Source organism: Corvus moneduloides, chromosome 1 (genome assembly GCF_009650955.1).
Source record: "Corvus moneduloides isolate bCorMon1 chromosome 1, bCorMon1.pri, whole genome shotgun sequence".
NCBI lineage: Eukaryota > Metazoa > Chordata > Aves > Passeriformes > Corvidae > Corvus > Corvus moneduloides.
In genome coordinates, this window is record NC_045476.1 from 43,308,616 (window position 1) to 43,322,568 (window position 13,953).

General features: G+C 43.3%; 2 protein-coding genes across 14 annotated transcripts in view; one reads left to right on the top strand and one right to left on the bottom strand.

The window, feature by feature from the left end:
- The window catches only part of TOP2B (DNA topoisomerase II beta), a 60,578-nt gene extending 58,848 nt beyond the window's left edge, over positions 1–1,730 (top strand). Inside the window, exons 34-36 of one of the 2 annotated variants that reach the window (XM_032107805.1) lie at positions 39–155; positions 949–1,046; positions 1,246–1,730. In XM_032107805.1, the coding sequence (XP_031963696.1) occupies positions 39–155; positions 949–1,046; positions 1,246–1,407 (377 nt within the window). In that variant the 3' untranslated portion in view covers positions 1,408–1,730. The remainder of the gene's footprint in view (positions 1–38; positions 156–948; positions 1,047–1,245) is intronic. The other variant, XM_032107814.1, reaches the window with a different exon arrangement.
- Positions 1,731–1,784: 54 nt separating this feature from the next.
- The window catches only part of RARB (retinoic acid receptor beta), a 323,260-nt gene continuing 311,091 nt past the window's right edge, over positions 1,785–13,953 (bottom strand). For all 12 annotated transcript variants that reach the window (XM_032107895.1, XM_032107886.1, XM_032107923.1 and 9 more), the window contains 3 exons: positions 7,682–7,886; positions 6,219–6,377; positions 1,785–3,213 (listed from right to left, as the gene is read on the bottom strand). In XM_032107895.1, coding sequence (XP_031963786.1) covers positions 3,017–3,213; positions 6,219–6,377; positions 7,682–7,886 — 561 coding nt within the window. In that variant the 3' untranslated portion in view covers positions 1,785–3,016. The remainder of the gene's footprint in view (positions 3,214–6,218; positions 6,378–7,681; positions 7,887–13,953) is intronic.

Sequence of the window (13,953 nt, forward strand, 5' to 3'; positions counted from 1 at the left end):
TGAATTTAACATGTTTAGTATCTCTTAACTTCCAACAGCAAAACTAGATGCACCCCCTAAGCCTAAAAGAGCCCCCAAGGCCAAGAAGGTGGAAACTGTAAACTCTGACTCAGATTCAGAATTCGGCATTCCAAAGAAGACGGCAGCACCCAAAGGTAGGAGTCACACCTGGGCTCTCTGGAGCACAGGGCTCACAATGATTGCAAAAGTCACACTGAGTTTTTAGTACATTGAGCACTGGTAGATTACTCAACCATGAGCCTTTTACAGTGACTTCTTGGCAAACAATGTGTGAACTTTTTATCTGACCTGCACTGTTGGGAATGCACTTCTGCAGCTGCTGCACCCCTCACACACCCTCTTCCATTCTACTGGGTACTACTTATTTTCTTCAATCGCAACTCTTTCCAAGCCAGTAAAATTCTGGTACTAATTGTAGTAAGTAGCAATTTCTGGGTGTTTAAACCCAGTTTTCGGTATCCCAGTTCTCTGAGTCCTCACAACACAGCACAGCAAGCATTGTAATTGGAGGAGTCTGTAAAGGATGTGCCAGTATTGATGTTTGAGGTTAACAGTAAATTTACTAAATAGTAAAGGTGAATTAATGCTGTGTAATCAGTGCAGAAGGTGACCAAGGACTTGTAGTTCTTTAGCAGTGTAGAAGTTACCTCATCTCATGAAGTTTGTCCCTGTCTTGAACTGACAGCTTGAACTGTCAGGGTGAATGGTGACTGTGGAAGAAGTAGAAAATATTTAAAACTGAGAATATAAAAAATACTGTATTATACTGCTGTTGTGAAGAAGCTTGAGTAGTGAACTGGGTTTGAACTTAACATGTAGACACACTAAAGTAATTTCACTAGGGGGTTTTTCAGTTTGATGAAGTCTGGAGTTTATTAAAAAAAAAAAAAAAAACAAAACAAAATTAACTTGTAATCTCTCACCTAGGAAAAGGCAGAGGGGCAAAGAAAAGGAAAGCATCTGGTTCAGAAAATGAAGGCGAATACAACCCTGGGAAGAAAACACCCAAGTCCACACCAAGCAAGGTCAGTGCCATCTATGCTCTCTTCTCCTTGTAAGAACATCATGGATTACTTTACAAGTTCTTATTACAAATTGCTAATATGGTAATGGAGGCTGAGGTGTCATTAGAAATCAGATGCTAGAGAGGTTTCTTCCCATTCTGAATATTAAAATGGAAAATGTACAAAGCATCACAACTGATTTGTCTTTTCTTTTCTAAAGAAATCCAAGAAGGCTGCTTTTGACCAGGATTCTGATGTGGAAATCTTCCAGTCAGGCTTTGCCTCCGAAACTGCCCCAAAGCCACGGACAGGCCGGGCTAGAAAAGAAGTTAAATATTTTGCAGAGTCTGATGAAGATGATGATTTTGATATGTTTAATTAAGTGCCCAAAGAGCACAAAAATGTTTTCCAACAAGTATCTTGTGTTGTCCTTTTGTCCCCTCTGTCGCGAACTTTTGTACATTTGACTTATTTTATGTGATAATGTAATTGATGGTTTTTATTATTGTGTGTAGGCATTTTAACATTTTGTTCTTACACCTACAGTTTTATGCTCTTTTTTACTCATTGAAATGTCATGTATTGTCTGACTGGCTTGTAGAGATGTTCTAGACAGCTGTGCTAAAGCACATTTTAATTGTCATGGTTGCAAACAGCAAACCTGCTTTTTGAAATGAAGTTTAAACATTAAAAAATGGAAAACTACTCTGTGTTTGTGTGTGGAAAATTTGGGCTAGACGGACTACTTCTACACAATTCTTAAAATAAATATATTTTATTCTTTGCCAGGAGACTCCATGGAAAAAGGTAAACAGTATATGAACATAGAAAGCATTGTTAAACAATCTCAATGTACAAACAGAGCCAGTGAAAGTACATCACAGACTTGCTAGAATATATAAAAAAAAAAAAAATTCCACTAGTGCTTTAAATGAAACCTAAGAAACTGACACTTTAAATCTGTTAACCATTCTACCACAGTTTTCACTCTGCTTCATGGTGATTTAACAAGGCCAAGAAGGCAGATTCTCTCCTTGTGTTTCTGGAAGTCCTAGCTGTAATTCCCTAGCACCTGGAGGGCTGGAAAACCCAGCTGATTCCTGGCAGTTGATTCTTAAGGAAATACCCTGGACTCAGTGATTCAAAAGCTGTGAGTCTTGCTGGTTATCATCCCATGAAGCTTCCCTAATGGCTTGTGAACAAGTAAACAAAAACATGGTAACATTGAAAAGTGTTTCTGCCTTGGAAGCTATAGCACTGCTGTCGAAATGGAGCAGGTAATTGTGGAGCTAGGTCACCAGCCAGCTAAGAAACCACTTCTTTAAAATTTAAAGTGACATTAACAGTGGAACAAATGACATCTGAATAACTGAGCTGGCAGTTAATGCTGATACCGATACCTCTTCTGCTGGGGCAGTGACGTTTTGTATACTTTTTACAAGGAAGAAGATGCAAACTGAGGGCAGCAAGGACAAGTTTTCATATTTCAACTAAATCAGATGGTCCTTTCAACTTCCTTCTCTGGATGTGTACAGTAGTCCATGTCCTGTGGTTGGTGTCTTGATTGTTTTAGGTATGAGAGACAAAAGGAAAGCACCAAACATCCAGTATGGAGAGTACAGCCATACATTTGTATGTACAAAGTCATCAGAAATGCAACCAGAATTTGAAGACTGAGATCTGTCTTGTCACCATGCAATATTGAGTGTTCAGAGAAGAAAACAGAAGCTTAACTATTTTTTTTTTTTTTGCATGAAATGGCTGATTTAAAGTTTCAAAAGTTTGCATTTTCTAGTTTTAAGAGTTTAAACAGCAAGGAGTATATATCGATACATATGAAAATTTCTTGGTCCTTGTTGAGTTTATCTATATATATATACATATATAGATATATATTAAGTCCAGAAACTAAGCAGCAGTAAAAATGTTTTTCTTGCTTTTCATCCCTGTACATAAGGTATTAGGAATGTCTGAAGTAGCTGGAAAATGTCTTATTCCACCATAGGGGATTGACTGACACTGCTGTTATCCACTGAACTAGGTGAGATACTGGGACTGTGTTCTGCAGTATTTCCATGTGAGGTTGGTGTCAGTGGTTCATGTCCTTCAGAGTTCTCCAACATTTCCTGAATAAGAGGTGGCATGGATCCAGGAATTTCCATTTTCAGTGTAATGACACGTTCTGCACCTTTAAAAAGAAAACACAAAATCCTTTCTATGAGCATGATTCATAATATTTCCTTTCTGTTAGCATTACAGTAGTAATTTCAGGCTGTATTTTGTTCATGGATTTGGTGTCTCCTTCTATACTTCTTGCATACAAATGTATGTGAGTGAACTTCTTCATGCAGTTCAAGAGAAAGGAGTTAGGTGAGTGCTCCTTAACAAATTAATTCAAACCTATGACATAGCAACTGGTATTTCAATACAGGTAAATTGGATGAGCTGCCTTTTTTCAAAGAAGGAACCAAAATGGCATTACATTACATTATACCGAAAAATTAAATCAGACTGTGCTCATGTAGATGTCTTTATAAACTGGAATAACATTTAGTCTTTATTCTGTACTGGATCTGCAAAGAATGGCAAAAGTTCTGACTATGGTAAATAGGTGAGGTGAATCCTGCAAGTGATCTAAGTCATAAACATTTCTTTCCCGTAGAGAAAACTGTGAAATAAGATGCAGAATTTAGCAAACAATTACTTTATAAAAGAACACATTCAGGCAAAAGGAGGAAGCTGCTTTCTCTGTTCTTCAGGCATCTTGTCTTGTGCTAATGAACCACCAAAGTGTGCAGGAGCCCCGAGCACTGCTCAGCTCTGCCTTGCCTTGTCATGTGTAACAGGCATTTGTATGCAGAGGGAGCTCTGCAGGTGAGTGCATGCAGGATTAAACAAAATTACTGCATCAATCATGACCACTCAGACTGGGAGCCAACAACAATTGGTTTAGGGAGGAAAAAAGCCCAACACAAAGTCTCAGTGTGTGGTCAGCAGGCAGGGACACGGCAGCCAAGACCCTGCCGGACACAGGACAGGCAGTGCTGAGGGACCTGTGCATCAAGTAATTTATAGCCATAAACCTCAGCATTTGTGTTGCTCAGGATTCCTGATCATCTTAAAATTGGAGTCCAATGGAAGAGGAACCTGTGTTTTTTAAACAAAAAGAAGAAACAAAAAAAAATACAGAGAAAATAGTTTGGTTATCAATGAACCATTCCAGAGGAGTGAGCCTTTGGAAATACTCTGCTTATCCATGCTGCTGCAGTGGAGATGGTGGAGAGAGCACTGGTCACTCCAGACTGGAAAGGAGCATTTAAGTGTTTATGCCTTACATGAGGAACATCAAAAAAATAATCTACAAAGGCAGTGATTGACTTTCCAAGTGAATGCTGATTTAAAAGTCTCTTAAATAACTGTAGTGGGAAAGCCATTAATGCAGAATGATGCTGAGAGCTGCTTTGAAAACCAGCTGTAGTCAGAGCTGTGCTGATGAACTGAATTTGGCCATGTTAAACATCTGCTTTCCTCTGCTATGTCTGGTGCAGTGAAGTGTTTGTGTGGTCATTCAGTGCAGAGCCAGAGAAATTTTTCAGGTTTTGCAAACTTCCAATTTAATCAGGGGATAAGAGAACTCAGGTGAGAAGAACTCAGAACTGCCTTGCTTCAGTCCCACAAGCACTTCAGGTTTTCGTTACAATACCTCTAATGCCAAAGGAGGCACTCTCAGTGTTTTGGATTCGCGCTTTCTTTGGTGATTGCTTTCAGGGATCAGGTACCATCCAAAGTCATTATCGTCTAATGTACATCTTTTCAAATGAAATTCAAGATATCCCCACCCCTCCAGGACATCACCATCCCTTGGTATGATTTAGTTCTACTATGAAACAGTAACAATATAATTAAATACTTAGAATGAAGTCTTTTCTTGTGAATTGAATTTAAAGAGACAGGAGTTGTGTTTGAGGAGCGGGAGGGCAAAGAAGAATCAGGGTAAAGAATCAGGGAAGTGGAAATGAATTTCCCACAAACACAAACAGCGGAAGGAAAGGGCTCCTTCTAAATGCTTTTATAGCTCAATACTGCTCTAAGTTTATTTTGTAGATTCAGTTGGATGGAGCTTGCTTTACTTGAGGGTGAAGTGAGAGCTTTAGATAACCTGGTAAGTGGTTCCTTTTTAGGATACTTCTGCTTCCACCTCTGGTGTTTCCCTTCCTTCTTTTGGTTCTAATCAATCCAATTGAATTGCTCACTTCTTTTTATAAAGATAGCTATAACTTAATCTTTTAACTTGGATTTATATTGTTTGAAGTGGAGCAGTTAAGGTTTAAATTTAAAACAAGTGTATTTAGTTGAGTGAATTAACTACTGGGTTTTTTCTCCCCTGAGTCTTCCCCTAAATCATGTCAAATGAAATCAGTCATCTTCCCAAAAGCATAAATCCAACCTACACAGGTACCTGCACATACAAGCTTGTGTGCTTGCTTATCTAGGGACAGCAAATCTGTTGCTGAGTAAGCAGAGTAAGAAGGTGGAACTGCATCAACACCAGAAGAACAAGAATTGTTGCACTTTAGACTCTCTGTTTTCAGACTGGTACATTGGGGAACCTGTTCTGATCAAATGAAAGCATTCAGCTACACCTGTGCTTTAAAGACTGTGTGTATTGCACAGGATCAATCCAGCACATACAAGACTACACAAAATGTTGAAACTGATCCATGTTTAGGCACGATGAGTTTGGAATAGAGGGGCTGAATTTCCAAAATGCTGGACCAAATCAGTTCTAAATCTCCAATACCTCAGACCACAGTTCAGGGGAATTTTGGTTGCACAAGTGTTTTCTGCAGTCTGTAACCAGACTGTTTTTTAAAACCCATTGGTGATACGAAGCACATGTTTAGCCCCTTGTAAACATTAACAAAGGTTTTATCTTGTCCTAAAATGTCTAACAAAGACTTCATGCTAATGATTTGCTAAGCCACTTGCACCTACATCTTTTTCACTGTCAATTGCATGGAGAATGGAGCACCGTGTATGTTTAAAGGAAAACCAATTTCAAGGTAGGAATTAGGTGAAGAAGCTGGGAAGAGAAAGGTCACAAGGACCTTTCTTAGATGTGTTAGGTGTTGAGGCCAGTTCCTCTGAAATGCAGCACTGCCACTCCTGCTGAGTTACTGGGAGACACTGTACCTTTTGCACTGATGCTACGAAGATCCGTGATTTTCATTAAGATCTTTGGGAACATATGAGGCTTGTTGGGTCTTCTCTTTCGGATATAAATTTTCAGTGCTTCAAGCAAGGGTTCCTGAAGCTTATCCACTTTCATTGGTTCTTCAAGGTCCTGGCGATCTGTAGGAAAGTATCATATCGCTCATATGATTCTAAATATTTATTTTTTAAAATAAACTCCAAACCACAGAAGCTCCTCCGTGTTCTTGATTAGAACTCCATGAATTTCATTCTCCGCAACACAACCCACACTCTACAGTGAGCATTCCATAGGAAAAGGATAAACCAAGGCCTTCTGAAACTTGGGTTAATTTTTTTCCTTGGTGACTGGAAAGGGTTGAGTGGTCAAGAATTACCAGTTTGCTCTTGTACCTCCCTCTCCCTGCAAACGATATTTTTGAATTAATTTTATATGTGTCACGGATAGGCTACCCAGGTACAAATAGAGATTACAGCTGGTTTTTGTTACCAGCTTGGTTTTGTTACTGCTACAGTAAGGTGAGTTACCATCAGGAATCAGCAGATGGCAGTGCTGGCTTGAGTGACAACAAATGCCACCCCTCTACACCAGGACGCACCAGTCACATATCAATGACATCTTAGGAGCCCATCAATGCTTTTGATGTGTTATGGTTAGAGGAACATAAAATCAGAATGATTTTGTACTAAAGGGCCACTGCCAACAAAGACTGACTCTTGTTTTTCAAACATTCACTAGTAGCACCCAGTTTATGTTTCAACAAAATGGCCCAGGCTAAACAAGGTGTGTTTCTATTGCTAATCCAGATTTTTGCCAAGGAGGAGAGAGACCAAGTGATTAAACCAACAGAAATTTAGAGATTGTTTTGGAAATTATCTGAGACTTCACTTTTTGTATTTTAAACTCGTGATTTTACTTTTGAGTTGCCATCAGTCCCAGCTTGGAAGTATAATACATTTTTTTGCTAAATAAAGTTATCACCAATGGCTTCCATGTGACTATAACCAATGCAGATGCACAAAATTATATTTATGAGTAAAAGCTGAGTAATTGGGCATCTTGCTGTAAGAAAGCTCATTCATGCAGATACCCATACACTGCTTAGCAAAAACACAGCAGGACCAGGTGATCTCCAGAGGTCCCTTCCAACTCCAACCATTCCGTGAGGTATCTCAATGCCCTTTGTCAGGTAAGCAATAGGACTGGTTTCCTGACACAATGATTCCATTAATTTTTTTCAAATTATCAGTAATAAAACCAGTAACTATCACCAGCGGAAAACAAACCTTTAGCAGCAAGTAGTTTATATAATAAATATCATAATGTTACATATATATATATTTTATATGTGTAAGTAAAGGAAAGCAAAACAAGCAGAACATAAATGAAGACATCATCGGATCTGTCCTTTTGAAATGCATCAGAGTTCATGCTTGTACGATACCTCCACAGATTAGGCAGATGGCACTGAGGAGACCTGTTTCTGTATCATCCATTTCCAAAGGCAGGAGCTGGTTGGCAAATGTGAACACGAGATCAGTCAGTGGGCCAAATCCGGCATTGTGCATCTGAGTTCGGTTTAGGGTAAGGCCATCTGAAAAGGTCATGGTGTCCTGTTCCGGTGTGTATCTTGTGCAAATTCTAAGGATCTGGGGGAAAAAAAAGAAAAATGGAATCTGAAGAATTTAATCTGTGAGAGGTTTGTTGCATTTTCTCGGTGTGGCGAATGACTCCGTGGAACTTCAGTACTTGGCCACGTCAGAACAATCTGAAAACAAAACTCCAGTCTGTGCAGTTCTAGCAGCATAAAAACTCTCAGGTACAACATAACTATACTCTATTGACTATGTGTATTTCTTGTAAAACAAACCTAAGAACAGAAACTTCCCCCTAGGTATGAAATAATGAAAACTTTGGAGCAACTCACCACTCAGGTCACCAACATTACAGTGATATTCACAAAACCAGGTCTTTAATTAGTCTGCCACCCACACCTAAGTATAAAATGAGATTGATCTGATGAACTGCTGATCTGATCCAACAACATCCTGAAAGCATCTCACCTCCTCGAACAAATGCCTATCTCATTGATTTTGGGGATCAGTTTTGCACGGCAGCACTTCCCTGGGTTGTGTCTTTGGCAAGGACAATGTTGGTCTGCGGTACCTTGTGACAGTGAGTGCGGACAGCTGTGAGCTGCTGAAGAGGCAGAATTTTGGGGTGCCTTCCCCTCTTCTGTGAGAGCAGACAGGCAAACAGTGCTATGGGGACAAAGCCCTCCATCTCCCCAGCAGCTGCAGGTAGGGTCTCCTTGGAGAACTGCTCGCCTGGGAGCTTTCACCCTGCAGAATATCACTTTGCACCTCCAAATGGCAGCACACAGGACTACTGGCAGCCCAGCTAGCGGCCCAGGAGTTGGCCCAGCTTTTCTTTTATAGTGTTTGTTACTTCTGTGTGCTGTAACACCAAACTTCCTCACCAGCATGTTGGCTCGAGCCTTCCTCCAGGCTCTGGCGCTTCCCCCTGCAGAGCCCCAGCAGTGGCAGACCCTGCCTGCCTGCTGCAAAGCTGCTGACAGTGTCGTTCGTTCCTGCGCGCACCCAGACAGCGTTGGCTTTGGCAAGTTTGCCTGTATGCCGATAGCCACCCAGTGCTGACCCCAGATGAAAGAGCCTTCGAGGGGAGGATGGGGATTCACACCTCTAACTGGACAGGAAGCGATGCAAAACACATGAATAAAACACTGAGGATGCTCTACAATTTGTAAGTAAATGCCTCTGGGGCACGGGCAGCATCAAGAGCCCTGTCACAGAGGAGGCACGGCCAGAGAGAGCAAGTGTGTGTGTGAACGCTTCCACCTCTCAGAGCAAACGCAGGATGTGTGCCAGGATAGACTCTTTGTGGCACAGGATCATTTGTACAGCTGCAATTAATGAACACAGCCTTAAGGACCAAATGAAAGAGACGTCCATCATGTTGACATATTTCTGTTATATATATCAATGCTTAATGTTTAAAATAATCAAGAGGTGGGAGAGGGCTTATCCCTAAACTAAACTGAACTAAAACCCTGCTGAAGTCAGGCTGATTAGCTGAGCTAAGACTACAGCTGTGTTTTTTCAGGGCTTGACTGTATTTATTTCCCATCGTACTTGTTTTAAAGATACAACAAAAAAGATTTACATGAATGTAAGAGAGCACTGGGAGAATTTAATTACTCCTATGGCTGCTGAGGCTCTGAGTCAGAGGCCCCAGCACACAGCAGCTGACCAGTCTGGGCTTGGTTCTTCCACTTTCATCTTTGCCTGCCAACACTATTCCAAATAAGCAGGGAGGAGAATGAGGAGAACACGGTCTGTAAGACACCTATAGGGAAGCTTTTATTCTCTTCTTCAGCTCCTTGGTAAGAGACTTAATAGGGTGTATTTCTGCAGATGGATCTTCAACTATTTTCTATCTCAGCAATAATCTAATCTCACATTCTGGGTATACACTGAAACACTGAAACTTTGTGTGGTTGCACAGGCATGTTTCACATTGTTGTCTTATCCCCGAATTAAGAGTAAATTCTTGAAATTATTTAAATCAATGATCAAGAGAGGCACACATACAAACACACAGCACATGAATTCCTCAGTGACCACAAATTTCCCATAACATATGTCATCTTAAAAGGCTGCTGGTTGCTAGATTTTATGTAGTAGCCAATGTATTGCTCAGGATCATTAGAAAAAATTAACATTATAAAGCACAGCACCCTGTCAGTAAGAGGCAGCATCTTTACCACATTTGGAACTGCCAGTAACCACTGGCTGTGCTCCCCTGAAGTTCACTGTGGGTTCCTCTTTTAAATCATTAAAAGATTGTATAGAAAGGAGGAGAAGCATGGAGAATATCTGGTGTTCAAGAAAACAAAGGTTCAAAAGCTGCATATTTATTGTGACACCCAAGAGCTGCTTGGTTTGCTTCTCTCATGGCACGCAAGAGGAACTGGAGTGCAGCTCTTCCCACCCAAGGTCTGCACAGGCAGTCGCTGCCTTCCAGTAAGGGTGCATGGCCAGCAACCATAAGGTATCCAACTTTGGGAGCAACAAGGCTCTGTACTTCTTACCTGGTACTGCTTTTCCCTTAGCTCAGTCGGGGAGAAAGGCAGCCTCTTTGATTCCAGTGCTACTTCAATTGGTAAGCCTTAGCAAGGAGAGTTCCTCCCTTCACAGCCTCAGGACTCCATTCCGAACAAATCAGCAGAGCAGGATTGGGAGCTTAATTGGGCAATGCCGTGGTGTTTTCCCCAGGCTGCCTACAGCTTCTCTGGCAGCTGCCCAAGCAGGGCTGGCAGATATGGATCCCCCAGATCCTCCCTCAGAGGGCAGGTCTGGACACCAGCTGCTGCACTCCCCAGAGATCCCTGCCCAGAGGGACTGGGGTGCCCTGGAGTGATCATCTCCAACAACCCAGAGGCTGAACACACACCTGCCACCATAGACCAGGCTGCTGGCTCCCTCGCAGCAAAGCTCCCTGTGTTTGCTCCCCAGTGCCACAAGCCGCACTGCGTTTGGGGGTGCATGCTAGGAGTGCTCAGCAAAGAGACCCCCGGGGCTAATGCAGAGGAAGAACTTCCAGGCTGGATCCTCATCAGGAACAAATCTGGAGTGACTCAGCCTCAAGCCAGCCCCCTGTGTGCATACACAGAAAGGGACCTGCAGGGGTCCTGTGAAATTTATAATTAAAACATAAAGTCGTGTAGGATTAAGCTACTTCCAGGCTTAGGCAGCAAGTAGGACAGGTTTTTGTTGAAGGCAGCCTTCAGGCCTCCGTACCCCAAGGGCTGCACCAGCTGTCAACCGGAGGAGCCTGCAGCAGCTCCACTGGGCACTGGCACAGCTGAAGATCAACTATGTGTTTTCAGCAATGCACTTAGCTTGACTGCAGCAATCAGGTCTCAGGTTTCCTCTGCATTCCTTTGACATTATCCCACAACACGCTGTTATTAAACTCCAAGACAGATCATTTGAAATGGTGTTTTTCTTTTTTTCTTTTTTTTAATTTCTGTCCTTCATCAAGATCTGTGAAATGCCATGGATATTGCTGATCGCTGCTAAACCGTTCTTGGGCAAACTTCCAGTGTCAAAGTGAAGCTGATTTCAAGCTCATATTCACTGAAGAACATATGGGAAACATCAGCACTTCAAAATAAGAAATCATGGTATCTTTCTCCATTTTAAACTGAACTCCTAATGTCCTCAAAGTTGTTTAGGTTTTGCAACCAAGCCAAGTATTTTAGTTGTCACTCTGCTCCTAAGTGCCACTTGCAGCCATAAATACGGTTCTTCCTCGTTATTAAAGGGCCCTTTGTTTTAAGGAATATTTATATATTAAAGCATTAGGGATTCTTATGAGCCCGTCACAAAATGCAAAGCAACAACCCTACCAGAGGCACAAAACCAAAGTCAGCAAGAAAGTTGCATTTATAACCTTGTTGCTACCATAGAATTGTTATTCATTTTAAACAGATTAGGTAGGGCAAGCCAGGCCTATTTTTTAAGAAATCCTGTTGTTAGACACTAGCTGCCTCAGCTGGCTGGGACAGTTCCCTGAGAGGAGAAACCCAGGCAGGTGACTCTGAAGCAATGATGCCCCATGGTGCTGCCAAACCCCATCAGCACAGGCTGTTCCGCACGCACAAATTCCTTCCTGGCATTAACGCACAGGGGTTTACAACAGAAAGCAAAAATTACATCATTAAGGATTAGCATTCAATGACTTCTCAGGTTTTTATCCATTGGATTTAAGACAGACTGGGTTCTGGATTCTTTCCACATTTATCTTGCCAGAGCTCAGCAAGGCTGGGGATGCTTGGCTGCTGCTGGGCCAGTGTACCAGCAGACAGAAGCACTCACTTTTACAGGGGCTATTGACTGAATTTTAGTAATATTTATCCCTAAAACTTTTGGCACCAGACAAGATATAAATTCCACGATCCTCAGTTGGCGCCTCAAGCTGCCTCAGGAAGCTTGATGTTATTTCCCTTCCAGAGTTACTGTTTGTTTGTATATAAAACAATTATTTGGCTCATACCCATCAGAGTTTACTGAGCTCCTGGCACCATTTCCTTTGTAAGCCTGTTTAAGAGGGGCTTAAGCATTGTATTGGTTTGGCACAGCCTGGTTTTAGGTAGCGGGGGGCCACAGAGATGGCTCCTGTGAGGAAGCTGCTGGAAGCTTCCCACCATGTCCGGCAGAGCCAATGGCTGGTGGCTCTGAAGATGGACACGCTGCTGGCCAAAACTGAGCCAATGAGAGAGGTTGGTAACACCTCTGTGATGACATATTTAAGAAGAAAATCAAAGATAGTGGGGCACTGTTAATTCCAGCCAGAGAAGAGAAGGTGAGAACATGTGAGGAAACAACATGGCGACACCCAAGTCAGTGGAGAAGGAGGGGGAGGAGGCGCTCCAGGTGCCAGAGCCGAGGTTCCTCTGCAGGCCGTGGTGAGGACCATGGTGAAGCAGTTGTCCCCCTGCAGCCCATAGGTCCATGGGGGATGCAGAGATCCACCCGCAGCCCGTGGGGGAGGTGCCCGTGCTGGAGCGGGTGGGTGCCTGGAGGAGGCTGTGATCCAGTGGGAGACCCAGTGGAGAGAGAGGGCCCTTCTTCCAGGCTGGAGCAGCCTGTCCTTGGAGGGCTGCACTCCGTGGAAAGAGAGAGCCCCGGCACAGCAGTTTTGGGAGGGCTGTGTGCCTGTGGGAGGGGCTCACGCTGCAGCAGGGGCGGTGGGGCTGCTGCTCCTGAGAGCAGACCCATGCCAGGGAAGTTCAGGAGAACTGTGCCCCGTGGGAGGGACCCACGGCCTCACAGGGGAAGGACTCCTCTCCTGGAGCAGCAGAAGGAAATCTCAGTGATGAACTGACCAAGCCCCCATGCCCTGTCTCCCTGCACTGTTGGTGGGAAGGAGGGAGGAGTGGAGGGCTGGAAGGTGTTCTAAAGGCTTATTTTATTTCTCATTATCCTTCTCTGATTCTGTTAGTAATAAACTCACTTCGCAATTTAAGTTGAGCCTGTTTCGCCCTTGAAGTGTTTCTCCTGGTCCTTACCTCAACTCATGAAGCATTTGTAAATTTTTTTTTTCCCCTTTTCCCTGCTCTGCCCAGCTGTGGCAGGGGAGGGTGAGCGAGCGGCTCTGGTGGGTGCCTGGTGCTGGGCCAATGTCAAACCACAACAAGCATCCACAGCCACAGGAACCAGCTGAGCAGAGATCTCGGCAGGGTCTATAAATGCTTAAGACTCCCCATGGCTAGTGCTGAAGGGCCGGCGGGCAGTGAAGCCGGGGTCCTGCTGGCAGGGAAGCCTGTCCACCCTACCTGGGAGCCCCATGCTGCTCCTCCCGCATACCGGGCTCTGGGAACATGGCCAGGGCATGGCAGAGCAGCGGGATCATGAGGGCACACTGCTGAGGCTCACAGCCCTGCTCAGCAGAGCTCACACAGCCTGCACTTGGGTGCTCGGTGCAGCAGGAGGGGGAACAGGGCTCGCTCTGTATCTCAAGGCACAGCAAAATGAAACGTTTGAAACACTCATAACGAGGACAACTGGCTTGTTGCGGGGGTGGAAATATGTGCTATTGAAACTGCTCCAGTACTGATGTTCAGCTTAAATAAAGATAGAGAGTGGCACTGCAATTCCGATTATGTGCAGGTGATGCGGGTTTAATGGATAC